The sequence below is a fragment of the Leuresthes tenuis genome, unplaced genomic scaffold (genome assembly GCF_036924035.1).
Source record: "Leuresthes tenuis unplaced genomic scaffold, fLeuTen1.0.hap1 SCAF_18, whole genome shotgun sequence".
Lineage (NCBI taxonomy): Eukaryota > Metazoa > Chordata > Actinopteri > Atheriniformes > Atherinopsidae > Leuresthes > Leuresthes tenuis.
In genome coordinates this window covers 21348010-21375399 of record NW_027325372.1, presented here as the reverse complement: position 1 = coordinate 21375399, position 27390 = coordinate 21348010, and the positions used below count along the sequence as shown (strand labels likewise).

Sequence of the window (27390 nt, the reverse complement as noted above, 5' to 3'; positions counted from 1 at the left end):
CATGCCTGCAAAATACTGCTGACTACAGGCATCTCAAAGGCATTGCAAACTGTTGAATGAATTTACCAAATGATTCCTTTTGTTAATACATCGTAAAAGGCCAGCGAAGTCCTAAAAGTCCATTCACTACCGTTCGAGTGAAATTCTATCCATAAACTTGACTTTTCCCTCAGTTTTTATCATCACGTCTTGCATTGAGCTGATTTGGGCGCTCGAGCTCTTTGCATTGCCCCTTTAACACGTCGATAAACTGATGACGCCACCCGACGTTCAACAAGCAGCACAACAAGGAAGTCCTGAACACTCGAGCCCGACTTGAGCCAATGTTTTCCTTGTAGCACAGGTAAGAAAAGCTGTAAAGTCGTGTCAGCGCCTTATGAAATTATATTCAGCTTCTTCTGTAGTTAAAACAAAGTGCTTCCGCGACAGAGCACAGCTTTAGTGTTCACAAACACAGCAACTAGGCGTACTGGTTTCACTTTGTAGCGTGCTGTATGACATCGCAGACCCCTGCTGTATGAACTTTTAGGTTGGAAAAAAAAACTAGCCACATTGAAAAAAAACTGCGCCACAGCTACGCAACTTGAAAGCGAGGCATAACTACTCTCGTCGGTTTAAAAACAGCAGCCTGGCATTTACGTGCGAAAACAATGCGAGTGAAAATGGACGGACTTCCTGAAATGCAGGCGAGCTTGTAGCGGTGTGTAGGCCACAGTCAAAATGTATAGACTAATTCTCAAACTGCGCCTCAATAAACGTGGATAAATTCTTAGAATTACGTATGAAACACGTTTAAAATGAAATGCTCAATGCCACGAATTGTGCTTAGTGACGTAGCTACTTTCAAAATGCACTTACATTTAAGTCTGTTGTAACTAATCAGTAAAAAGTCCAGACTGAGGCGGAGTCCTGATGTTACCTGGATGACCAAACTGTAAGATAACGAACACGCAGTCTTGTGTTAAAGTAAGAAAAATACATGTGCTTTTGCTTTGGTGACATTGTCTTGGCCATCTTTAGGAATTTATCACCTTGAATGTTTTTCTAACAGACAGATATGTTGTCTTTCACTCTATCGTTCTACTCATGCCAAACCATCTTATTTGGGTTTATGTCGGATGAGTGATGGCTCTCTTTCACTGTTTTTCTTGGTTAAATAACCCTTTAATAGCTTGGAGGTATATTGTGGGTCCAACTAAGCGCAAACCAGATGGGATTGAATGTGGCTGCAGAATGCCACGGTTAATGATAAGATGAAAATACACACGAGTGAGTGCGTCCAAACTTTTATCTGGTTCTGCATGTCTCTGTATCTTTAGGATGCCTGTTGAAAGCCTGGAGGAGAGGACAGTGGAGGTGCTGGCTCTGCCCGAAGGAATCGATGAAGAGCTACTGTATCTCTACTTTGAGAATAGGAGGCGTTCAGGGGGAGGTGTGCTTGAATCTGTGGAGAAGAAGGACAACCATGCCGTACTGGTTTTTGAGGAGGCAGAAGGCAAGTCCTACCTTGTACCTTTACCTTGTACTTACCTACCCCTCCTATCTTTGCACTTTATCTTTCTGTACTTCCCTCTATGCCTGCACCCTATCTCTACTCTGTCACATCTGACAGAGTCGGACTAGTGGGTTCCTTCTATGTAGTTTATTGTTAGCTTTTTATATAGCTTGTTATATCTTCATTTGTAAGTCGCTTTGGATAAAAGCGTCTGCTAAATGCATGAACATAAACATAAGTCCAAATAAGGTATATGTATCTTGGACATTTTTGAAGTGCTGTCATATATAATCGTGTTTCTTCAGCCGTTGAAGGCTTGTGTTATTTGTTAGGATATGTACTTTATCTTATTCAGACATACAGTCATGTCAAAAATAAAGTTCACCCTATTTCAGTTCAAAGGTTTTACTTATTAGGACATAATAAGAAACAAAAAGTATTTTGGTCCTTTTCAGGTCCTGAAATTAGACAGATACCACCTCAGATTAACACGAACACATATTACACCTTGTTGTTATATATTTAACAAAATAGTCAAAATGCAGAAGCAGTGTGAAAAGTCCACCCTTATTGCATCCATAAGAAATAAAAGGTTAACATGCACCTCTTTTAAAGCAGGAGTTTTGTCGGTTTGCTGGTCTGGAGCATTCAGGTGTGTGTTAACACAGTGTTAAGGAGGAAAGACATCAGCAATGATCTTAGAGAAGCAATTGTTGCTGCCCATCAATCTGGGAAAGGTTATAAGATCATTTCTAAACAATCTGGAGTCCATCATTCTACAGAGAGAAAGATTATACACAAGTGGAAAACATTCAAACAGCTGTCAATCTTCTCAGGAGCGGACGTCCCAGCAAGTTCACCCCAAGGTGAAAAAGCCAAGAGCTACATCTCAGACTCTAAAGGCCTCAGCTAGCATGTTAAATGTTAAAGTTCAGGACAGTATAATGAGAAAAAAAACTGAACAAGTACAGCTTGTTTGGAAGGGTTGCTGGAGAAAGCCTCTTCTCTTTAAAAAGAACATGGCAGCACAGCTTAGGTTGATAAAGTTGCATCTGAACAAAACAACAAGACTTCTGGAACAAAGTTCTTTGGACAGATTAGAACAAAGTGGAGATGTTTGGTCATAATGCACAGCAGCACGTTTGGAGGAAACCAAACACAGCATATCAGCACAAACACCTGATTACAACTGTCGAGCACGGTGGTGGAGGGCTGATGATTTGGGCTTGTTCTGCAGCCACAGGACCTGGGAACCATGCAGTCATTGAGTCCACCATGAACTCCTCTGGATACCAAAGTATTCTAGAGTCAAATGTGAGGCCATCTGTCTGACAGATAAAGCTCGGCTGAAACTGGGTCATCAGCCGGACAATGATCCCAAACACAGCAGCAGATCTACAACAAAATGTCTGAAGAAGAAATGAATCAAGGTGCTGCAATGGTCCAGTTAAAGTCCAGACCTCAGCCTGATTGAGCTGCTGTGGTGGGACCTTAAGAGAGCTGTGCATTATGGCAATAAATTGATTGTTAGATTGTCAGCACCTTATTTATGGAGCACTGACTAAAGAAACAAGCTGTTAAAAAAATCATGAGATTATTTTTTTTAAAGGTGACATCCTGACTATGTTAGCAACATTATTTACACTTAGAGCATATATCCACTTTTTGCTTTGGTCCCCACCAGGTCTTCAAAGAAAGCTGCTAAATGCTGCTAAAACTATAGAGCTTCCATCTGTGTGTGCCTGCTCGTTTATGTGGATTTATTTTTTTTTGTCCACTTTTTGCTGAAAACAGTTGTTGCATCTGGACACAAAATGTCAAAGTTTGCAACCAAGCCAGAGGAGCAAAGTTCAGGGACATAAAACATAAAACTAGGCGCTGAAAGTAGCCAACGTGCCCCAAATGAATGACGCCTTTCATATCAAACTTCCTTTAATACATTGTGAACATGCTTCTACATACACTGCTTCAACGTTTTGGTTCCGTCTTTGTTACATACATAAAGACATGTTGTAATATGTCCTGTATTGTTGTTGATCTGAGGTTTATTTCGCCTAATATTTATTCTGTCCTGATACATATGACCTTAGAACTGAAAAAGGTGTTCTTTTTTTCTTTTTCACATGACTGGAGATTGAATGAATGAATGAATGTCAACCTACAAGTTGATGAAATACTCCTTAAAATCTATGTTCTTTCTTCAATGAGCTGAGATTGCAGTTCAAAAGTTTGTGAACATCTCTGTTTCACTTTTGCCTGGAAGCATTAAAGTGAAAAGAAGGTGTCGCTGTGCTCCAGAGTCCAGGAATGCAGAGAGGGCAGTAACTGGTCGTTCACATACTGTATTGTAATGCTTTTATTTCTGCTCTAACCACTTTGACAGCTGCAGCCAGAGTGCTGTCTAAAGGACACCATGTTCTTCATAATGTCGAGCTGACTGTGCGAAAGTCTCCGCCAAAGGACAGCTGCAGACTGCTCCTGCGAGGGATCAACCCGAGCACCAACATGGAGATGATAGAGCTCTACGTGGAGAACATGATGGGCCTGAGCATGACTGACTACACCCTGCATCCCTCACCAGGCACAGATTTCGTCCTCATTCATCTCAACCAACCCCTCTCAAAAGGTCTAAATGTACATACTTTCCACTTCTTAGTAGAAATGATGTAGCCAAAAAACTTTTTCGATACCTTTAATGTTTACAATAAAAGAGCTACAGAATCATTTCTATATTTCTGGCCCACAATGAGATGTCCAGGTAACTTTGGTGAACTTTTCTACTTATTGTCATCATTACTGAATCCAGTCTTTATGCACGTCATATTACCCAACTGTCTCCAGCTAATGTGCTAAACATGCTAAACTGAAACAGTGAAAATGGTTAAAAGTGTGGCTGCTATGGTAATGTTGGCCGGCTAACCTTAGCGTTTAGCTTAAAGCTTGGCCGTACCCTACGGCATCTTCACAGAACGGTCTGTCAGGTGGCAGGTTGGTCGTCTATCAGTCGGGAGGTTGGTGGTTTTTGTTAAAGCTGTTTTATTGTTGCCTCTATAAAATGTTTGTCTTGCTTAATAGATTTCCAAACTCTCAGCACAAAATTCTCAAAGAGAAAACTGGATGGGGCTGAGGTAACGCTTGAACAGATTGAGCAAAGCGACTCTGTCCTCGTGGAGAACCTGCACCCTGGCACCACAGCAGACCTGCTCACGTTGTACTTTGAGAGCGAGCGAGGCGGACGTCAGACGGTGAAGGAGGTCACCGTGCTGGCAGAGAGCACAGTTAAAGTGTCCTTTGCAAGCCATGAGTGTAAGTTTTGCGCTGTGGAGCCTTTACTGCAGCTGTTGCTCTGTCGGCGTTTACGTATGAAACAAAATGTCTCTTTTTATATATTTTTCTTCAAATAGCCGTGGACCTCATCGTGGATCGTCAACACAAACTGGATGATGCTGAACTTGTAGTGAAGCCCTACTTTGACTGTCTTCAACCTGCACAGAGTTCACCGTCGCAAGACGCTGCAGTTGAGAGCCAAGATAGCATGGGGAACAGCTCAGAGGACCCAAATGAAATTCAGATGCAGACCAGTCCCGTCCTGATGGATGCAGACCAGTCCGCCACCGCTGGGCCGTCAGACAGCAGCCCCCCCTCCTCTCAGATGGCCGTGGAAACTCCTGTGAGTGAAACGTCAGAAGAGGTGGCAGAGGAAGCCATGGAGGATCAAACTGAGGAAGAACAAACACTGTTATGTCATATTGTCATCACTGACCCAGTAAAATATGCATTGTTTAAGTGTAGCACTTTTTACCAAGACATACAAAGAGATAACCCAAATTTTAGCATCCAAATTAAAGATGCTGACGGTGTGGACATTGCAGGACCCGATAGACTTCAAGTGGAGCAGCTACAACAAATGATCCTGGACTTTATTGATAAGATGGAAGAGATGCAGTTCACCGTAGAGCTGGAAAAGGCTGAGTTTCTGGCAAGAGAAAATGTGAAAGAGCAGCTACTTAAAACCATGAGTGAAACCGGCTCACCTGCCATGTACACCGTGTCTGACTCTAATGTCACGGTAACATCCTTATCTCAGGACGCAGCCAACCAGGCTGGTGACTTTTTAAAATCCCAGTTGTGTGACTTCAGCATACCTGTGAGCGAGGAGCTTGCCTGCATTATGTATTGCAGAGAGTGGTCCGAGTTCCTGCAGGCTCTGGGTTTTGTCTCTGTGAAGTCGTCAGAACGTGGAGGGAATATTGATGTCCTGACTCTGAAAGGAATGGAGAATGAGAAGCAGACTGCAATCGTAAAGTTTCTGTCTACCCCCATTGAGAGGGAGACGGTGATCTCTATGGACCCAGGCATGCTGAAGTACATGCAGATTCATTGTCACCAGCTGTTGGCTGACATGGACCAGGTGTCTATTTTTCCCCTGGAGGCTGAAGATGCTTCAGGGTTGAAGGTATGTGGTGCATCAGTATTACATGTAAAACGAGAAACTTTTTTTTTTTACCATAAAAATGTACAAATCCTTCTTTTTTTAAAAAAAAAAAAAAAAAAAAGTGTTTATACTTTAAGTCTCTTTCCTTGTCTCATCAATATATTTTATGTATTTGTGAATGAACTTGAAAGATCCACGGCCACGCGGTTGCTTGCCAAATGGCAGAGGAGGTGCTTCAAGGTGTCGTCTCCTCTGTCTGCACCAGAACCATCACAGTAAATGCTGCAGGAGTAACTCGGTTTTTAGATGAAAAGGAGTGCAGGAGCATCATGAATGAGATGGAGACAAAGTTTCAGGTCTACATCAACCCAAAGTACGTGCCCTGGCAGCCCCTACCATACCAGGTAAGGCTATGATGGAACAAAGCAAACATTTTCGAAGATGTTGTGGGTTTTTATGCAGGCTTTCTCTCTGCTGGCCACGTGTACCAGTTGCCAATTAGCTTAATGAGCTTAATGAACGGGTACAATGAGTATACTCCCAAACGACACAGGCATCATGTATTCTTTTAAACCCTTCTGATGGTTTTGGAGAATTGTACAGGTCCATGATTTATTTTGATGGCCCACTGTAATAGATCTAAAGCTGCAACTGCCAACTCTCTCATCAGCTTTGTTGTAGCTCCTGTCTCTTTAAAGGGATAGTTTGGGTATTTAAAAAAAAAAAAAAGGTTGTGTAAGCAAGTTTTTCACCATCCTTAAATGTAAATTGAGTCTCAACGTTCTGATTGTTATTTAGAACAACATGTGAATCAGTTCAAGTGTCCCTCAAGCAGAAGAGGAGCTGATGAAAAAACATTTTATTTGTTATTTCAGGATATTTTCGAAACCGCATGGGAGATGATGTCCCACAAAAACTTTCAGAAGGCCTCTACGAATGGCTCTGCTCAAGAGTTGAAATCGGATCCATTGCAGACGAGTCCCAATGGAGCTTCAGACGGAGGTAGTATCTTCTCTCCCCCGATTCCTCTTTTTTTTTTTTTTTTTTTTCTACTTTTAACTGTTTAACTTTAAACTTTGTAGGCCTTTTAGAGGAGGCGAAGAAAATCGTCTCAGCTATTGATGAAAAGCAGCAGGAGGGGGTGCCCACTGCAGATCAGCTGGTCAACATGGATGATGTGGACCTGTACACAGCAGAGGAACCTGGCAGCCTAACAGATCAGGACTCTAATGGGACAGCTGTTGAAGCTTCTCAGCTCTTAGCTGATCAGAATGCTGCCGGTGGGTCATATCTGTTGGATGATGGAGTTCTGGGCCTCTCAAGCGATCTGGAAGAGGAGGCCCAGCTGTCTTTGGCTATTCAGTACTCTATGGAGTCAAGCCAGTGGTCCCTGAAAGATGAGGAGGAACAGCTTCAAAAGGCCTTGGAGTTGTCAAAGACAATGATCCAAAAGGAGCGCTGTTCTAGTACTGACAAGAGCAAATGGGTGGACCAGAAGGAGAAGGGAACTAGCAAGACTTCCTTACAGGATGCAATAAAAGCAGCCAACACCCTCCAGCTTGATGTGTTCGCAGGTTATAGCTGTGACCTGATTCGGGTGGACATTGCCTTCAATAAGAAGGTGAGCCAAAAACAGAGCGAAGAGAAACTGGAGCACAGGTGCATTAGCAAAATGTCCGATTACCACAGAAAATGTCTGGAGATGATCAAGAGGAAGCACGCGGTGGAGATTGAGGTTCAGGGAACCATCATTGCCGTTTCTGGGTTTCAGGACTATGTGAACGGAGCGATTTGCGACGTGAAGCTGCTGCTGGAGAAAATGTCCAACTCTGTGACAGATCAGGAAATCCTGAGGATTGTCCGGTGGGAGCGGCACGACCCGTCCTCCTCCAACCCGACGGCTTATTCTGATGACGCGACGGTATTCATAGAGAATGCTTGGAGGATGAAGCTTAAGAAAGTTGATATCGTGCTCGACAATCAACCCCACATTATCAGCTTTGAGAAGATGCAAGAATACAACATAGCTTCAGGGAAGTCTGTGACCATCTCCAGGAAGTTACCCGACTTAGAGGATTTGACCCAAGATGTACCAGGTAAATGGAAATTTATGAGGCATTTGTTGTGTTTGGAGCCATGAAACTGTGTTTAAAAAGAGGCAAAATGTAAGTCATAAATAGAAGAACTATCCAGTGAAGCTGCTATGGTTCGGTTCACAGTGAAAACTTACTGGTTTAATGAGTCAAAGCATTAGCTTAAAGTGAAAGGACAAGAGGAAATGAGGGTATGGATGTCTCAGGAGGTCATTGACCCGAGCTGACCCCCACCAGATGATGTCTGAAAACGAGGGGAGTAGGGCAAGCCCTCAAAAGGGGATAAATGGAAGGGTGGATAAGGGAAATGGAGGTGGGGGGGGGTCAAGAGAACAAGGCAAATGGTGCTTAGAGGTGAACCAAGTAGAAGATGGCTGGCCAGGTGTCTTCCTTTATGAAGTGTTTACATTTTTTTAATTAATTTTTTAAATTAAATTTTCTCGATACTCTTGAGATCTTTAGCTGTACTCACTCAGAATACTCAAAATGTGCTTTTCAACAGTTTCAGGGTCTATCTGAGTGTCCCCAGAAAAATAAACCACACCGTAGCTCCTCCATCGTATAGAGACGCATTCGCCCTCTGCGTTCTGCTTCAAGTTGTCTAAAGGCGTGAACTCACTGGTGCCCAACGGCGCGTGTCAAGAAAGCTGGATCTATGCGATTAACATGCGATGAAGTTTAAGTCACATGTTTCGACGCACAAATTTAAACTAACACCTGAATTTCATATATTTAAAATGGATCTATTATAAACATTTTAATGTATGATAAAAATAACTTGAGTGATAAAGTGATGCGTTTTATTGTTGAAGTTCATATTATATCCCACTGAATGGTACGGCTGTGCCATCCGCTGTTATTAAGTGGTAGCTGCTATTCTTTTTGCCAGTAAGGTCTAAAATGTAGAAACATGACGTTTGGACTGTGGTCAGATGCGCTGCAGTGTGACACTTCCTGTCGGTCCCAGTGCCAGCACCTCACCACGTCACATGACGCATCGCAGCAGCGCACCGCCGTAGCTTCGCATGTGGTAGAAAAGGGCGGTCCAGTGGGTTTGTTTTTTTTTTTCTTACCTTGCCAACCATGCTTTCCTCTCAGTTATTACAGTAGGGCTCTGATTCCAGCTGATTGGCTACATTGTTAGCATTTAATGTTTGAGGGATAAATGTACAAATAATTAGTGTGTTTCTCCAAATTGAAATACTGTTTTATTAGGTTTTCCAAACACGTCAAAGATGCCCAACTGAGCTCGAGCTGCGTTTGTGCACCTACTTTTTGTTTATCTGCGTTTTCTCTCTTTGAGCTCGAAGAGTTTGTGTCTGAGTTGGTGTCTTTGCAGCGCGTGCTCTCACTGGAAAAACTAGGGGAAAAAAGCAGATAAATGAGCTTGGATCCCTGGTGGGAGTGGGGGCTCAGGGATTAGAAACATAAGCCCCTGAACATAGTGGGTTATATTTTTGACCCATAATATTTGACTGCCTTTTGTCAGTTTCATGGCTCCATGTCCGTGTCTTCCTAAAGCAAAGACTCTAACTAAACCATTTGAAAACAGAGGAGGAGTTGTCTCTGCTGTCGAATCTGCCCGAAGCGAGCAAAGTGGATGAGGAATCTGACGAATTTCAGAACGTGGTGAAGAGTTTCTACGAGACCATACAAGATTACCACAGCAAAATCCGCATCATACAGGTGAAAAATGAAATGCATGTCTTTGTAACGGCTATTTTGATGCTTTTGTACTGGCACAAGGTCATTTTGTTCTTTTTTTATTTATTTTTTTAAAGGTGGAGAAGCTCATGAATCGACTGCTGTACAACCAGTACAAGCTGAAGAAGGCGAGCGTACTGCAGAGATCCACTTACCCTCAAATCGAACGGACCCTCTACCACGGCACCAGTGAGGGGAGTGTGAAGGAGATATGCGTTCATGGGTTCAACAGAAGCTTCTGTGGAAAGAATGGTATGTTCAGATTCATCGTTTCTTTGTTTTGTCTCATAAACTGCTTTTTTTCTTTTCTAATCTTTTTTTTATGCTGTCTGTTTTTCTTTCCACGCAGCTACAGTCTATGGACAAGGGGTGTATTTTGCAGTCAACTCTGCTCTGTCTGTCCAGGATCAGTACTCGCCCCCGAACTCGGATGGATACAAGTTTGTTTTCGTGTCTAAAGTTCTCACAGGTGACTTCACTAAAGGCTGCCATTCGATGAAGACGGCGCCGCTGAAGGAGACGGGCGATATTCCCCTCAGATACGACAGCGTGACCGATGACATTACCAAGCCGACGATGTTCGTCATCTTCAACGACACGCAAGCTATTCCGGAATATCTCATCACGTGTCAGCGAATCCTCCGCTGAGGGGGGGAATGGATGAGCTTAACTGGAGAAAAGACTGCGAATGTTGTTCTGATGTTTATACAATGATTTGAAAAGTGCAGCTGAATGATAAAGGGCTTCATTTTTGTTTCAAGTGCACAATTTTAAAGTTTCTTTCAAGCTCTTTAGGGCTTCTCGTTTCTCACTACTACAAATTAGGCAAATGTGTTGAAGGAACAATCAATTCTCCAAACCTGAAAAGCCCATTTGAAATCTTTAAGCACGCCCTAGCACCGCAACACTTAATGTTTCACTTGTAATTTGATAATTATCGACATTGCTCACACTCAAGTAAATTGTATCATTGCCTTGAGGGACTGTTTGTTTTCTTTGAACTGGGGTTGCATAAAGCTCTTCTTTTGTAGTCGGTGTATTACAGACAGTTGATTGTCCCCAGTTTGGAGAAGTAGATTGTTGTACCAGCATGGAAGCTAAACAGTCATCCGCTATAACAGGGAATAAGAAGCAAATATATTTGTATTAGCCAGCCAAAAGAATAACATCTTAAAAGTGGAGGGGGAAAAAAATCAGTTTAAGTGGAGGAACTGGAGCCATAAAATCCCATTTTAACCCACAGAGCACAGTAACTGTATGTTTCAAGGGACTTGGTTTGATGTGATATAACGTGTTTAAAAAAAGTCAGACAATGCTTGCAAGCATCCAAAAGTGCCTGTCAGCAGGAGGTTAAAGCAAACAGACTGGGCTGATTTGACCAATTTATTATCCACTTTTGCTATGTGGAATTTCAGTTTCCTTTGACTTAACTACACTGTCCAAATTTGAATGTTTTTGGGTGCTGCGTGAATGGTTACTAAATTTAGTTTAAATAAATGGAACATTTGTGTGTCAGAAAGAGAAGCAGCAGTCCACTACTTTACAGTGAGAAGTTTTAAGTCATAGGAACACTGTTCTGTTGTAACTTTTTAACCTTTTGCATCCATTACAACTGCTGGGCACTTTGAAGGGTTAATGTTGTTGTTACAGGTATCATGTAATCTGTGAATTATGCTTTGTTTTCCATTTTCTAAACATATTGGAACATGACTGTTGTCTACTGTTCTCCTCGTTAGTTTGATTTCTTGATGAACACAGTCTGCTGTCTGCTTCAGTGTTCTGATCTCAGACTACAGTCCAGGAGTTGGTTGACTACGATGCATTTTATTCTTATCCTTTTTTTTTACGTTTACACTTTATTGATAATTTTTTCTTTTAAATAAAGTTTGTGGTCATAGTTGAGATCCCTTTGATTTGAAAAGGAAAATAAAATATTCAAATGAGAAACCATTCCAAGGCTCGTTTTCTTCTCGATATTGACTTGAGATGTTCAAATGCATCTTCTTCTGTGTGTATTTCTGCTCCCATTTTCTGAGAATGCCTCAAATTATCGTGGACATACAAAATGGGGTCAAAAGAAAAACCAAAAATTCAGATTGAATTTATTTCTATATCGTATAATTATAATAATAGAGATTCTAAAAGAGATTTTGACACAGGTGGTGAGATTGTAAAGCACTTTTTTTGTATGCTTTGTCATTCTCAGAATCACAGAATACATACATTTAGACTAATCTCTTATTTCGCTGGACCCCTAAACAAACACGAGCCATGTAGACCTGCGGCTCCCTGAAAAAAATCCACTGACAAACGAAACATTTGTCAGAGCGGTGGTTTAAAGAATACAGCTCAGCTAATATAAATTGTTAATTTCCTTTACAATATATACTTAGCTTGTGCTCGAGGCTTCTGTAAAATCTTAAACTGTAGGGGGCAGTAGGGCGCCTCGGCATAGCTAGTCTGCCATAAAACGAAAACCAGAAGAAGAAGAAGGAGCAGAGCGAAGACAACCATAACACACAGCTAACTGCCTGGCTATCGTTTAGGAAGCCCAAACTTAGTGTTTCACAAAATATGACGCACTTAAAGTAAATTGAAGGGTAGATAGTGAAACGAAAAACTCAGACAACGTGTCGGATATAGGTACGTTGACACGTTTAATTCATAATTTGCCGAAACACACCAAACACAGTCTCGTGCTGGTGCGAAGATGTGCTAGCTAGTGTGCTAGCTTTGAGCGGTTTGCTAACTGTTGTCACTGGCTTCTTTGCCCGAAGCTAAGTGCCTGCTCTGTTAGATGCACACTTTGGTTTTAACAACAACAGTTTAAGCTTACTGGACGTCATAAGAGTGAAAACGTATCATATAGCTTGTCAAATAAAATAAAAAATAACACTGTCTTCATATGTGGTAAAGAATGTGCTAGCTAACGTTTTATTTAGCTGGAAGCATTTTATTAGTCAGTTTTAAGGCAAGAATTCATGGCTTGAACTTTTTATTAAATTGCTGCAATTGAACGAAACCTCATGTAGTAAATGAGTGTTTTTATGAGCACGAGGACGTTCTGCTAAATAAAATGCAAAGCCTCTTGTAAAACACATTTGCGAACGTTTGCTTGCCATTTATCAGAAAGTTCAGTAGGTTGCCTGTCACTTCAGTTAACTTTGAAGAACGACCTTTAAATGAATAAAGGCAAAAAAGGGGTGTTAGAATTCCTAACGTGAATGCTGTCACCTGTCAGATGCTGAGGGCAGCCTTCCAGGATGTATGCTGTGTACAGGCAAGCTCACACCCCCACTGCTGTGGAGTTTTCTGTCTACTGCAACTTCATATCCAGCAGGGAGAAAAATCTAGTAGTCGCTGGAACATCTCAGCTTTTCGTCTACAGGATCATCCACGATGTGGAGGTAATTATTGTCAGCTTGGCTCGTTTGTGTATACCATTGTTGGAAATCCAAGCACTAAAGGATTTTTGTTGGGTCTGACACCTGTGTCATTATTTCAGAGTACTTCAAAGGCTGACAAGTCATCCGGTATGCCCAGGCATCTTATGTTAACACAAGTTTTATGAGTGATACAGTAGCAGGTGTGTGTCTTCTCACACTTGACCTTTATGTTATAGATACCAAAACACGTAGAGAGAAGCTGGAGCATGTGGCATCTTTTTCTCTTTTCGGCAATATAATGTCAATGGCCAGCGTGCAGCTCGTAGGAGCCAACAGAGATGCACTCCTCCTCAGTTTCCAAGATGCAAAGGTATTGCTGTGTCAGCAGTCCACTGCTTAAACAGATTCTGAACAGGCCTAGCATCTGTTTTCACTAATCTGCCGGTGTGTTTGCTTTCTAATCAGTTGTCTGTGGTGGAGTATGACCCTGGCACACATGACCTCAAGACGCTATCTCTACATTACTTTGAGGAGCCGGAGCTCAGAGTACGTAAAAGGAATTTTTTTTTTAAATTGCACAAGCAAATTGGTTGTTATCAACGTTATCCTCGTCCTAGTTGCCCCTTGGGGATAAATAAAGTTTTTTCTGATTCTGATTTCGGTTTTTGCATTTGCAGGATGGCTTTGTCCAGAATGTTCATATCCCCATCGTCCGTGTAGATCCAGAGAATCGCTGTGCTGTAATGCTCGTCTACGGCACCAAGCTTGTGGTGCTGCCGTTCCGAAAGGACACGCTGACCGACGAACAGGAGGGCGGAGTCGGGGAAGGGTACGACGGAAGTCCAGAGATCATGTCTGTGCCTGAGAACAAAACCTTTCCCTGAGGTTAACGTCTGTATTTGTCCCCTGCAGACCTAAGTCCAGCTTCCTACCCAGTTACATCATTGATGTCCGTGAGCTGGACGAGAAGCTGCTAAACATCATTGACATGAAGTTCCTCCACGGTTACTACGAGCCCACGTTGCTCATTCTGTTTGAGCCCAACCAGACATGGCCTGGGTGAGTCCGTCTGTGTTTGTTTGTGTTCTGAACAGCAGCTGTGGCTTTAATTCTGCCAGTTTGTACCCAAAGTTCAACCCATGTGACGTGGTCCATTCTCTAGACGTGTGGCTGTTCGTCAGGACACTTGCAGCATCGTCGCCATTTCCCTCAACATCATGCAGAAGGTTCATCCCGTCATCTGGTCTCTTAGCAACCTGCCTTTCGACTGCACTCAGGTCATGCCTGTTCCCAAACCCATTGGTAAGCTCGGTGTCAGTGCGTTTGCTAAGCTAAGATCGTGTCCATGCAGGGAAATGTGGCTGATGTGAGTGCTGACCAAATATGGCGTCTTTTCAGGCGGCGTGGTGGTGTTCGCTGTGAATTCATTGCTGTATCTGAACCAGAGTGTTCCACCATATGGAGTTTCTTTAAATTCTCAGACGACCGGGACCACAGCCTTCCCCCTGCGTAAGCAGCATCACGTTGAACAATTTTGAGCGTCATGCCATCACTCGATGACCACCCGATAACATGTTTTTGTTACATAGGTATACAAGAGGAGGTGAAGATCACGCTCGACTGTGCTCAGTCTGACTTCATTGCTTATGACAAGATGGTCATCTCACTAAAAGGAGGGGAAATGTGAGTTTCTGGAATCATTATCAGAACGTACGTGAGCCCTTATGACGTTTTACGATTTGTGACGTGTGTTGTTGCCTTTCAGTTACGTGTTGACCCTCATAACAGATGGCATGAGGAGCGTGAGGGCTTTTCACTTTGACAAAGCTGCAGCCAGTGTCCTGACGACCTGCGTAAGTCCTGAATTTAACTGGATGGAGTATTTGTTGCTAAAAAAATCTCCCAACAGTGTTTATATTTGTTTATATTTTACCTTTTTTTGATGATACAAAGAGTTTGGTGAATTAATTCCTTACATCATCCTTTGCTGGTGCAGATGGTGACCATGGAGCCCGGCTACCTTTTCCTCGGTTCCCGCCTTGGAAACTCGCTGCTCCTGAAGTACACGGAGAAGCTGCAGGAGACGCCAGCAGAGGAAGGCAAAGACAAGCAGGACAAAGAGAAGGAAAGAGAGAGGCAGGCAAGTCTGCCTTGTAAATGCAACACTAAGAAACGAAGTCTATTTCCAGACAAGTTTGGAACTTTGCAGCAGAAACTTTGTTCGAACTTTTATTGAACAGACGGTAGAGAGGAACTGATTTTCAGTCTGCTCACTGACCAGCTTAATTATGTTTAGAGAATTTAAACAAATCTAAAGTTTGATGACAGCAACACACTAAAAAAGTTGGCATGTCTACAAATTTGTTACATGATTCTTCCTTTCGATTAAAGTTTTTGATCCTTTTTGACCTGATCATACTAGTTTATATGGAGATTATGCATGATTTCAGTTGAACCGATGCACTTTTGTGAATTTTAAAAGCTCTGTTCTGGTCAGACTGACACAATTATTTGTACAACATTCTGCTCTTTTAGATGTCAAATAACCAAAGTTCTTTGCAACCTTGCACTGAGAACATGGTCTTTTAGCTTGATGTTGGTTCTCTGACAGAGATTATTATGCAGTGGCGTACCACAACCCATCTTTGTTTGGAAAGCTTGAGCCTCTGAAATCTGTTCTTCTTTGCCTCTCTACCAACTTTTTTGTTTGTTGCCGACGTCAAATTGAAACATTGTTCTTTTCCACACGTAAAGAAGCTGGTCTGAGAAGACACGAAGCATCCTGTCCTTTTTATTTGCGTCTGTTGAATTAAGGTTCAAACTAAATAAATGACATTTAGCAAACGTTGCTGGTTTGTAACTATTCCAATGCCACACTTTTTTTGTGTGTTTCACAGTTTGAGTCTAAGGAACTCATCACTTTTAGTGAGTTTTGAAGCTCACTGCGCACGAAAGCATCCTGGTCTTATTTGACAGCTTGTCCCTGAGAATTGTAGTTTTTTAATGGCTGCTTATAACTTCCAGGAAGAACCGCCCAACAAAAAGAAGCGAGTAGATTCTTCCACCAACTGGACCGGTACGTTCACTGTCTCTTCATAATCTCACACGTCAGGTGTATATAAGCCGCTCTGCTTTATGTCGGACTTCACTGTTTTGGCAGATGAGGTGGATGAGATCGAGGTGTACGGAAGCGAGGCCCAGTCAGGCACTCAGCTGGCCACCTACTCCTTTGAGGTAATAAAGTTTTCTGTATTTATTCAGCAGTTTTACTTGTGAACAGCACGATGGAGGGTGTTTCCTGTCTTTTCTTCCAGGTGTGTGATAGTATACTCAACATTGGGCCTTGTGCAAATGCCTCCATGGGTGAACCCGCGTTCCTTTCTGAGGAGGTACACACACATTTGAAACACTTTGAACATTCTCTGTCACAATCTATGGAGTCGTTTGAAGTCATCTGCTTAAATTTTTAATTTTTTTTTTCCCCACAGTTTCAGAGCAACCCTGAACCTGACCTGGAGGTTGTGGTGTGCTCTGGCTATGGCAAGAATGGTGCACTGTCTGTCCTCCAGGTAAGTCCTCCGCTCCGAGTTCAGGTTGTGGTTTGCACGATTAATGGCACCGCACCGTCCTAAAACCTTTGGTGGCGAGGGCCGTCTGCCACAGGTCCTGTGACGGTGCTACAGTGAAGTCTGGGTTTACCAGGGCTGCCTCAGAGTTCGACAAAGTAGCCTGTAAACACCCCAGATACACGTTTGCTCTGTTCCTAAGAGCGAGAGCTTGTGTGTGTGCATGTGTGTGTCACAACACCCGAGTACTTTAGGTTTTTTATCCTGTGGCTCATGCTTTTGTTTCCATTCTGTTTGCAGAGAAGCATCCGACCCCAAGTCGTCACTACATTTGAGTTGCCAGGTTGCCACAACATGTGGACCGTCATCTCAAATGAAGTCAAGGAGGATAAAAAAGTACTGAGTGTTTCTGCTGGACAGATTGAGGTTTTCTTGCCGATGAGGTTTCAAGTTGTTCTCCGGTTGTTTTGTCGTGATTGTTTTTATTACTGCGCTGTGTTTCCCGCTCCAGGCTGCAAAGAGCGAGGAGACAGACGACGGAGCAAAGCCCGAGACTGAGGAGGAGGGTGAAGATGGAGAGAAGGAGAAGGAAGAGACGGAGAAAGAGGAGGAGAAGACGGAACCTCCCATAGAGGACGACGCGAAGAAGCACGGCTTTCTCATCCTGAGCAGAGAAGATTCCACCATGGTGAAAACTCAGCTTTCTGCAGTTTCATCTTATGTTAAACTTAGTTGCTTTTCTTTGATTATCAGTGAGGAGATCACATAGTGTCGTGTTTTCATGTAGATCCTTCAGACTGGTCAGGAGATCATGGAGCTGGACACCAGTGGTTTTGCGACTCAGGGACCCACCGTGTTCGCAGGAAACATCGGTGATAACCAGTACATCATTCAGGTCTCACCCATGGGACTTCGACTTCTGGAGGGAGGTAAAAAAAAGTTTGTAAAGTGTGCAGAAGCCCTGAACCATCCCCTCGTTTCTTCATATGTAATCCAGGAAAACAAGAAACAGGTGCAGTGATTTATTGAAAAGTGAACAAGCGTAAAAGGGAAGAGAGAAAAAACAGTTTGTGCAATTATTACAGGCTTAAAAGTCTGAGCTCCGTTATTCTTCAACTCAGCCTGAACCCTCTTAGACCAGCTTTCTGTTACAGTCGTCTTCAGGAATAGTTCTGCAGGCTTCTTGAAGGACATCCCAAAGCTCTTCTTTGGATGTCGGCTGCCTTTTGTTCCGTTCTCTGTCAGATGATCCCACACTGCTTCAGTAATGTTGAGGTTCTGGGGAGGATTCATCCCTCCATAAGACCTGTTGCCACTGATTTTCAGTCCACTTCTTGTGTCATTTGGCATAGCTCAGCACCTTTTCTCCCTGTTTCCCTTCCTTGAGAATGGCTTCTTGACAGCCACCCTTCCATGGAGACCATTTCTGATGAGGCTTCAGTGAGCAGTAGATGGATCAGCTGAAGGACCAGATGCGTCCATCAGGTCTTTGCTGGATTATTCCCTCTTTCTTAAGGACATCACTTTCAGATATTTGTTAAGGCCTGACACTTCCTCTTTTGTCCTCCACTAGTCCAGTTTTTGTTTTCAGCACACATGCACACCATGCTGAGATATGCCTACGTTTTCAGCGAAGAATCACCACGTTGGTGCAAAAATTCTATTTTATTTTTGTCAAACTGTGATTTTTGTTCATAGATGTAATCAAATAAATCTAAACAGATGTGTTTTTGCGACAGGCAGCTTGTAACAAAGGATCCCATTTAAAACCGATTCTTTGCTACGTTGTCTGTTATGTGCAGACACAACACTGATTCATCTGAGTTAGGGGCTTTTTTAATGCTTGAATGAATTTTACTGTGTTAACTTACACTGATGTAGCATGTGCTGTCAGAGGGTTTCTTTCTTAGAAGTCGTGGCTTGACAAACAAAAAAACCTCTGAAAATGGTCGGGTACAAGGACTGGACTGAAAATGAAAAAGCAGCCAGCCAAAGAAAAACTCTGACAGACCTTCGGAAAGCCTGGAGAACTATTGCTCAAACTTTGAAAGAGCACAGGAAAATCTGACTGCTTGGAAAGGAAATGGGAAGAAGTGAGGCGTGGATTCACTGCGGCAACTCTTCATAAAAGAAGAAAGGAAAACTCCTATGCAGAGTATCTGAGAGTCATCCGTCCCTTTTCTGCCTCTTCTCTGGGATCAGGAGCATGAGCTCTGAGCAGAGATCCTCAGATTTTAGCCAACAGAACCTTTTAAACGTGTTGATGTCCGTCAGTCCAGTAAAATACACAAATGTGTCTCCAACGTTTAATTTTTTCCCCCCATCTCTTGTTTCACGCTTCTTCTTTTTCATCCATCCTGCTTTCAGTGAAACAGATCCACTTCATCCCCGTGGATCTGGGCTCTCCCATAGTGCATTGCTCCGTGGCGGACCCTTTCGTAGTTATCATGACTGCTGAGGGAGTGGTCACCATGTTTGTGCTGAAGAGCGACTCGTACATGGGGAAGACGCATCGACTGGCTCTGCAGAAACCGCAGCTTTCCTCGGTGAGTGACAGCTGGGGTTTCACACTTCACAAACACGCCCCCTGCTGGCCAAACCGCGCTCCCTTCAGCTCACTGTTAAACACCCACCAACATGACCGTATTCAGCCTGTGGAAACTGTCGTTGCAAAGTGCCAGTACTCAGCTGTTAAATGCCTCTCGCTCCACAGCAGTCCCGTGTGATCACGATGTGCGCGTACCGAGACGTGAGCGGAATGTTCACCACAGAAAACAAAGCCAGCTGCGCCGTCAAAGAGGACACCATCATCAGGAGTCAGTCTGAGGCCGAGACCGTCATCCAGGACCTCAGGTAAGAGTTTAACGCCAGCCGCCGTACCGACACGGCAGCCGGTCCCCCGCACCTCGGCCTAACCGCAGCGCTGATCCCATCTGTGCAGCAACACGGTGGATGATGAGGAGGAAATGCTGTACGGAGACTCAAACGCCAGCACCGCATCAGCGAGAGAGGAGATGGGCCGCGGCTCTGGGGTGTCGGCGCTGTCCGAGGGAGGCCCCGGCAAAGCAGAGCCCACCCACTGGTGTTTGATCATCAGGGACAACGGTGTGATGGAGGTACGGTGGATTCTTGTTTTTTGTCACAATCATTTTGGGATCATTAAATTCAAGCATGAAAACATCCTGACTCCGGTCTGTCTTCACCTGATAAAGTTTTTATCATTATTTTTATCCCTTGTTTCAGTTCGTCCCCCTCAGTCTTTACAGGTTCAAAAGTGTAAAAATGACTATTGCACAAGATGTAGTGTATGTGCTGTAATTTATCCTTCAAAAGAGCACGGTTGAGCTTTTTTTTCCCACGCTTCCTTCATTCCGCTGTCCTAAAACAGATTTACCAGCTGCCAGACTGGCGGCTGGTCTTCCTGGTGAAGAACTTCCCAGTGGGCCAAAGAGTGCTGGTGGACAGTTCTTCCGGCCAATCTGCAACGCAGGGAGACGGTAAAAAAGAAGAAGTGACTCGACAAGGAGAGATTCCATTAGTCAAAGAGTTGTCTTTGGTTTCCCTTGGCAACAACCGCAGCAGACCATATTTACTGGTGAGTTTTTTCTTTGACCTCACCCGGTCTTTGGGATTCATATGATCGAAGGGCGTGAAAATGAAAACGTCCAGCGTTTGATAGAATTTTCGTCTTGTATTCGAGGTCCACGTGGAGCACGAGCTTCTGATCTACGAAGCGTTCCCGTACGATCAACAGCAGCCACAAAACAACCTGAAAGTCCGCTTCAAAAAGGTAAGAAGCAGGGGAGGCGGGGAAGGACGGCGTCGGGCCGGCTTCGGGCCGGCTTCTGGCCGGCGTCGGGCCGGCTTCGGGCCGGCTTCGGGCTGGCTTCGGGCCGGCTTCTGGCCGGCTTCGGGCCGGCTTCGGGCCGGCTTCGGGCCGGCTTCTGGCCGGCTTCGGGCCGGCTTCGGGCCGGCTTCGGGCCGGCTTCGGGCCGGCGTCGGGCCGGCTTCGGGCCGGCTTCGGGCCGGCTTCGGGCCGGCGTCGGGCCGGCTTCGGGCCGGCTTCGGGCCGGCTTCGGGCCGGCTTCGGGCCGGCTTCGGGCCGGCTTCAGGCCGGCTTCAGGCGGAGGCGGTGTTAACGCTCCTCTCTGAACAGGTGCCCCACAACATCAACTTCAGGGAAAAGAAATCCAAACTGAGGAAAGATAAGAAGGCAGAGAGCGGCGGCAGCGAGGAAGCTGCGGTGCTGAAAAGTCGGATCTCGAGGTTCAGATACTTCGAGGACATCTCTGGGTACTCGGGGGTAAGGAGGCTTTTTTTTTTAAAAAGCTTTGAACTTTATTGCCAGTACTGCATTGTCTTCACACCTCCTTGCTGTCTCAGGTGTTTATCTGCGGCCCGTCTCCTCACTGGATGCTGGTCACCTCCCGGGGCGCCTTGAGGCTTCACCCCATGACCATCGACGGCCCCATCGAGTCTTTCTCTCCGTTCCACAACATCAACTGCCCCAAAGGTTTCCTCTACTTCAACAAGCAGGTGCAAGGAGCATTTGATTCAGAGACGCCTGAATGAGCTATCGATCTGTTATCTTAAATTTAATTATTGTGTTCAGCTTTGGCGAGGTAGACTTCTCCTGTCCTCGTCTCTCTTTTCATGTGATTTGAAGTTTCTGAGCAGTCTTCTCTCTCTCTCTCTCTCTCTCTCCAACAGGGTGAACTGAGGATCAGCGTCCTCCCCACCTACCTGTCCTACGATGCTCCCTGGCCGGTCAGAAAAATCCCACTGAGGTGCACAGTTCACTACGTCTCCTATCACGTTGAATCCAAGGTAAAAGCTCCTCTCACAGCAGAACGCAGTGACACCCTCTCACTTTCCGTAACACGATGCGATATAAAAGCGTAACGATCGGGCGAGCCGCTATGAAAAGTTGGAGATGAAAGGATTCTGGCCTTGAAGTTTTCTTACCGCAAAAGAGGAGAAATCAATGGGAGTGAAAGGATTAGTCTTTGATGTGAAGTTTCTCTGCAGGTGTATGCTGTGTGCACCAGTGTGAAGGAGCCCTGCACTCGCATCCCCAGAATGACCGGAGAGGAGAAGGAGTTCGAAGTCATAGAGAGAGGTCAGAGAGCGCGTGCACACACACACACACACACACACACACACACCTGAGGTGGTGTTCGCTCGTAGTGGTCATATACTAAGCTAAGCTACTAAGATAAGATTAGTGGAAGTTATTAGTCCCACTGAACATAACCTGCTGACGTATGACTGCTGTTTCTCCTCATCCTCCCTGCAGATGATCGTTATATTAATCCGCAGCAGGAGAAGTTCTCCATCCAGCTCATCTCTCCGGTGAGCTGGGAGGCAATTCCAAACGCACGGTAAAAGCTCCCTTCTCGTTACATCACACACACACACACACACACACACAGGGCCAAAGTTTGGACGCTGTGTAAAATGTGTTATAAATGATTACAATAAAGCGAACGGGATGATTTTCACATCTCAACACATCCTACGGAAGGCCTCGAATATTTCAGCTGGACAAAGCTAAACCACAAACTGTCTGTGGCCACAGCGTGGCCTCATGGTGGCCACAGCGTGGCCTCATGGTGGCCTCATGGTGGCCACAGCGTGGCCTCATGGTGGCCTCATGGTGGCCACAGCGTGGCCTCATGGTGGCCTCATGGTGGCCTCATGGTGGCCACAGCGTGGCCTCATGGTGGCCACATGGTGGCCTCATGGTGGCCTCATGGTGGCCTCATGGTGGCCTCATGGTGGCCTCATGGTGGCCACAGCGTGGCCTCATGGTGGCCACATGGTGGCCTCATGGTGGCCACATGGTGGCCTCATGGTGGCCTCATGGTGGCCTCAGCGTGGCCTCATGGTGGCCTCAGCGTGGCCTCATGGTGGCCTCAGCGTGGCCTCATGGTGGCCACAGCGTGGCCTCATGGTGGCCTCAGCGTGGCCTCATGGTGGCCACAGCGTGGCCTCATGGTGGCCTCATGGTGGCCTCATGGTGGCCACAGCGTGGCCTCATGGTGGCCTCATGGTGGCCTCAGCGTGGCCTCATGGTGGCCTCATGGTGGCCTCAGCGTGGCCTCATGGTGGCCTCAGCGTGGCCTCATGGTGGCCTCAGCGTGGCCTCATGGTGGCCACAGCGTGGCCTCATGGTGGCCTCATGGTGGCCTCAGCGTGGCCTCATGGTGGCCTCAGCGTGGCCTCATGGTGGCCTCATGGTGGCCTCATGGTGGCCACAGCGTGGCCTCATGGTGGCCTCATGGTGGCCTCAGCGTGGCCTCATGGTGGCCTCAGCGTGGCCTCATGGTGGCCTCAGCGTGGCCTCATGGTGGCCACAGCGTGGCCTCATGGTGGCCTCATGGTGGCCTCAGCGTGGCCTCAGCGTGGCCTCATGGTGGCCTCAGCGTGGCCTCATGGTGGCCACAGCGTGGCCTCATGGTGGCCTCATGGTGGCCTCAGCGTGGCCTCATGGTGGCCTCAGCGTGGCCTCATGGTGGCCTCAGCGTGGCCTCATGGTGGCCACAGCGTGGCCTCATGGTGGCCACATGGTGGCCTCATGGTGGCCACATGGTGGCCTCAGCGTGGCCTCATGGTGGCCTCAGCGTGGCCTCATGGTGGCCTCAGCGTGGCCTCATGGTGGCCACAGCGTGGCCTCATGGTGGCCTCAGCGTGGCCTCATGGTGGCCACAGCGTGGCCTCATGGTGGCCTCATGGTGGCCACAGCGTGGCCTCATGGTGGCCTCATGGTGGCCTCATGGTGGCCTCAGCGTGGCCTCATGGTGGCCTCATGGTGGCCTCAGCGTGGCCTCATGGTGGCCTCAGCGTGGCCTCATGGTGGCCTCAGCGTGGCCACAGCGTGGCCTCATGGTGGCCTCATGGTGGCCTCAGCGTGGCCTCATGGTGGCCTCAGCGTGGCCTCATGGTGGCCTCAGCGTGGCCTCATGGTGGCCACAGCGTGGCCTCATGGTGGCCTCATGGTGGCCTCAGCGTGGCCTCATGGTGGCCTCAGCGTGGCCTCATGGTGGCCTCAGCGTGGCCTCATGGTGGCCACAGCGTGGCCTCATGGTGGCCACAGCGTGGCCTCATGGTGGCCTCATGGTGGCCACAGCGTGGCCTCATGGTGGCCTCAGCGTGGCCTCATGGTGGCCACAGCGTGGCCTCATGGTGGCCTCATGGTGGCCACAGCGTGGCCTCATGGTGGCCTCATGGTGGCCTCAGCGTGGCCTCATGGTGGCCTCATGGTGGCCTCAGCGTGGCCTCAGCGTGGCCTCATGGTGGCCACAGCGTGGCCTCATGGTGGCCTCATGGTGGCCTCAGCGTGGCCTCATGGTGGCCTCATGGTGGCCTCAGCGTGGCCTCATGGTGGCCTCATGGTGGCCTCAGCGTGGCCTCATGGTGGCCTCATGGTGGCCTCAGCGTGGCCTCATGGTGGCCTCAGCGTGGCCTCATGGTGGCCTCAGCGTGGCCTCATGGTGGCCACAGCGTGGCCTCATGGTGGCCTCAGCGTGGCCTCATGGTGGCCTCAGCGTGGCCTCATGGTGGCCTCATGGTGGCCTCATGGTGGCCACAGCGTGGCCTCATGGTGGCCACAGCGTGGCCTCATGGTGGCCTCAGCGTGGCCTCATGGTGGCCTCAGCGTGGCCTCATGGTGGCCACAGCGTGGCCTCATGGTGGCCTCATGGTGGCCTCATGGTGGCCACAGCGTGGCCTCATGGTGGCCTCATGGTGGCCTCAGCGTGGCCTCATGGTGGCCTCATGGTGGCCTCAGCGTGGCCTCATGGTGGCCTCAGCGTGGCCTCATGGTGGCCACAGCGTGGCCTCATGGTGGCCTCATGGTGGCCTCATGGTGGCCTCAGCGTGGCCTCAGCGTGGCCTCATGGTGGCCTCATGGTGGCCTCATGGTGGCCACAGCGTGGCCTCATGGTGGCCTCATGGTGGCCTCAGCGTGGCCTCATGGTGGCCACAGCGTGGCCTCATGGTGGCCTCATGGTGGCCTCAGCGTGGCCTCAGCGTGGCCTCATGGTGGCCTCATGGTGGCCTCATGGTGGCCTCATGGTGGCCTCATGGTGGCCTCATGGTGGCCTCATGGTGGCCTCATGGTGGCCTCATGGTGGCCACAGCGTGGCCTCATGGTGGCCTCATGGTGGCCTCATGGTGGCCTCATGGTGGCCACAGTGTGGCCTCATGGTCGGCATTCCTCTTTCAAAGGTCCGGCAGCTGGCCTGCGCAGCTCCCAGATGTTTCCAGACTGATGTTAAAAATAAACATGGCCCTGTCCACCATCAAATTCAGGATGAGCGACTGTTGCTCAGGAAACAGTCAAACGATCGGTCAACGATATGTTTTTTATGGTCTATTGGGAACAAAATACCGTTTGATGAGATCAGACTCTTTTCTTACTTTACTTTGGTGCTGTTTTTAACATGTTGGGGGGGGGGGGGGGGGGGGGGGGGGGGGGTGTAATCGGGTCATTCATCCAAGCTAGACGATTAATTAAGTCTCACATGGCTGCTTGGCTTCATTTGACTCAATTGGTAACACTGTTATTAATCCCAGAGCCTGCTCATTGAGTGACTCTGCTCTCGGTAATTACCACCGTGTGCTTGCTTAAGTGCTTGCAGTTGCCAAAAAGGGGGACATACACATCGTATGATAGTTGCTGATAAGAGTGAGTGTGGAATGACTTTAGTTTTCGTCTCCTGAAGGTTCGATCTGGAGGAGTGGGAACACGTGACCTGCATGAAGACGGTGGCTCTGAGGAGCCAGGAGACGGTGTCCGGCCTGAAGGGCTACATCGCAGCCGGGACCTGCGTGATGCAGGGGGAGGAGGTCACCTGCAGGGGCCGGGTGAGCTGGAGAACGACATCCAGAGCGTCTCTCGTCTCCTATCAAAACAGCTGAGGCTCAAATGTTTGCTTCCTGCGTTCAGATTCTGATCCTGGATGTGATAGAAGTGGTGCCAGAGCCGGGCCAGCCCCTCACCAAGAACAAGTTCAAAGTGCTGTATGAGAAGGAACAGAAGGGGCCGGTGACAGCGCTGTGTCACTGCAACGGATACCTGGTGTCGGCCATCGGACAGAAGGTACAGAAACTGAGTAAAAACACTGCTGTTGGCTCTGCTTATGAAGGCTGTAACCTCCTCCGTGTTCCCACAGATCTTCCTGTGGGTCCTAAAGGACAACGACCTGACAGGCATGGCCTTCATCGACACGCAGCTCCACATCCATCAGATGTTCAGCATCAAGAACTTCATCCTGGCAGCCGACCTGATGAAGAGCATCTCGCTGCTGCGCTACCAGGAGGAGAGCAAGACGCTGTCCCTCGTCAGCAGGGTGAGGAGGAACCCTTTGTGTCAGATGAGGCTGCAGCACACTGTAGGGTGCAAACGGAGCTGGTGTGCCTGCTTTGGGTTTTTAGATTCAGTTGAGGCTGTTTTAAAGACTGCAGCTGCCTTTTGTTAAGACCAAACTGTTTTCTTCTTGCTTTGGCAACAGGATGCGAAGCCTTTAGAGGTTTACAGCATCGAATTCATGGTGGATAACAACCAGCTGGGATTCTTGGGTAAAGTTTGTCATTTTCTTTGGGATGAGCTTTTATTTAATTATCAAATTCTGTCCCTTTAAGCTTTAATGGTTTCTTCCCCTCAGTGTCGGATCGAGACAAGAACCTGTACGTGTACATGTATTTACCTGAAGGTGGGTGTTAAAGTCGGCGCTGTAAATGTAACGAACTCCGTCATAAAGGCACGTGTGGTCATGTAAAGTCATGGATGGTGTTCGCAGCTAAAGAAAGCTTCGGGGGAATGCGCCTGCTGAGGCGAGCGGACTTCAACGCCGCAGCCCACATCAACACTTTCTGGCGAATGCCGTGCCGAGGAGCGCTGGATGCCGGCACCAAGAAGGCGCTGACCTGGGACAACAAGCACATCACGTGGTTTGGTGAGAAGGCGGGACGCCGGCTAACGTCCGCACACGTTTAAAATCTTAATGTCCTAAAGGTGGACTAAGCTTTATGTTCCCACAGCGACTCTGGACGGAGGCATCGGCCTGCTGCTCCCCATGCCGGAGAAGACTTACCGGCGTCTGCTGATGTTGCAGAACGCTCTCACCATCATGCTGCCTCACCACGCTGGTCTCAACCCAAAAGCTTTCAGGTTTGCAGCCGCTGGCCATGTTTTTTTTGTTGGTCTCAGCACATCGGTGTCATTTCCTGACCTCGTTTCTCGCCTCTTGCTCGCAGAATGATGCACAGCGACAGACGAAGCCTGCAGAACACCGTGAGGAACATCCTGGACGGAGAGCTCCTCAACAAGTACTTGTACCTCAGCACAATGGAGCGCAGCGAGCTGGCCAAGAAGATCGGAACCACGCAGGACATAGTGAGCGCACCGACCCGCAGAACAGAGCTGCAGCTCGCTGAAACTCCGGCTGACTTTCTCTTCTTTCGTCTCTCACCAGATCCTGGACGACCTCCTGGAAATCGACAGAGTAACGGCTCATTTCTGAGCGCCACATTCCCACCTCCGCCCGACTGCCGTTTTATGGTGAACGAGGACTCGGTTTTGTTACGGCCATCTTTGTGCAGACCTTGGTTTTCTTATTTGTTAGACAAAAAGAAGCTCTTTGTGTTTTCTTAGAATATTTTGTATTAAAAACAAAAACAAAACCAGTTTGATGAGTTTGGTTTCTTC

At 47.0% G+C, this 27390-nt stretch overlaps 2 protein-coding genes across 4 annotated transcripts; both read left to right on the top strand.

Moving 5' to 3' along the window:
- The first annotated feature begins 255 nt into the window (after positions 1 to 255).
- parp10 (poly(ADP-ribose) polymerase family member 10) lies at positions 256 to 11679 on the top strand. 2 transcript variants are annotated; one of them, XM_072369920.1, is made up of 11 exons: positions 256 to 343; positions 1320 to 1495; positions 3879 to 4121; positions 4571 to 4801; positions 4900 to 5951; positions 6122 to 6334; positions 6806 to 6932; positions 7013 to 8026; positions 9576 to 9709; positions 9805 to 9979; positions 10077 to 11679. In XM_072369920.1, exons 2-11 carry the CDS (start codon positions 1321 to 1323, stop codon positions 10373 to 10375), a joined length of 3663 nt encoding a protein of 1220 aa, XP_072226021.1. In that variant the 5' UTR covers positions 256 to 343; position 1320; the 3' UTR covers positions 10376 to 11679. The 2 variants fall into 2 exon arrangements, with proteins under 2 accessions (XP_072226021.1, XP_072226022.1); XM_072369921.1 differs by having other exon boundaries at positions 10133 to 10279.
- A 527-nt stretch (positions 11680 to 12206) lies between these two features.
- Positions 12207 to 27365, top strand: cpsf1 (cleavage and polyadenylation specific factor 1). 2 transcript variants are annotated; one of them, XM_072370015.1, is made up of 38 exons: positions 12207 to 12370; positions 12969 to 13134; positions 13233 to 13260; positions 13350 to 13483; positions 13579 to 13659; positions 13791 to 13942; positions 14026 to 14172; positions 14276 to 14415; positions 14512 to 14622; positions 14703 to 14796; positions 14879 to 14966; positions 15110 to 15253; positions 16138 to 16189; positions 16274 to 16347; positions 16428 to 16502; positions 16602 to 16682; positions 16980 to 17075; positions 17191 to 17367; positions 17467 to 17608; positions 19047 to 19225; positions 19393 to 19532; positions 19621 to 19795; positions 20068 to 20274; positions 20380 to 20469; positions 20836 to 20982; positions 21063 to 21215; positions 21390 to 21506; positions 21708 to 21798; positions 21976 to 22060; positions 25406 to 25547; positions 25630 to 25782; positions 25856 to 26032; positions 26195 to 26261; positions 26348 to 26395; positions 26483 to 26638; positions 26724 to 26853; positions 26940 to 27078; positions 27158 to 27365. In XM_072370015.1, exons 2-38 carry the CDS (start codon positions 12991 to 12993, stop codon positions 27203 to 27205), a joined length of 4404 nt encoding a protein of 1467 aa, XP_072226116.1. In that variant the 5' UTR covers positions 12207 to 12370; positions 12969 to 12990; the 3' UTR covers positions 27206 to 27365. The 2 variants fall into 2 exon arrangements, with proteins under 2 accessions (XP_072226116.1, XP_072226115.1); XM_072370014.1 differs by having other exon boundaries at positions 15110 to 15257; positions 16142 to 16189.
- Positions 27366 to 27390: the final 25 nt, after the last annotated feature.

Bases quoted from the DNA above. Each gene is read 5' to 3' on its own strand.
- parp10 (XM_072369920.1), top strand. From the start codon at position 1,321: ATGCCTGTTGAAAGCCTGGAGGAGAGGACAGTGGAGGTGCTGGCTCTG. The intron at 4,802-4,899 runs GTAAGTTTTGCG...TTCTTCAAATAG, and splicing joins GTCCTTTGCAAGCCATGAGT to CCGTGGACCTCATCGTGGAT. The intron at 8,027-9,575 runs GTAAATGGAAAT...ATTTGAAAACAG, and splicing joins TTTGACCCAAGATGTACCAG to AGGAGGAGTTGTCTCTGCTG.
- cpsf1 (XM_072370015.1), top strand. From the start codon at position 12,991: ATGTATGCTGTGTACAGGCAAGCTCACACCCCCACTGCTGTGGAGTTT. The intron at 13,135-13,232 runs GTAATTATTGTC...TCATTATTTCAG, and splicing joins GGATCATCCACGATGTGGAG to AGTACTTCAAAGGCTGACAA. The intron at 16,683-16,979 runs GTAAGTCCTCCG...TTCTGTTTGCAG, and splicing joins GTGCACTGTCTGTCCTCCAG to AGAAGCATCCGACCCCAAGT.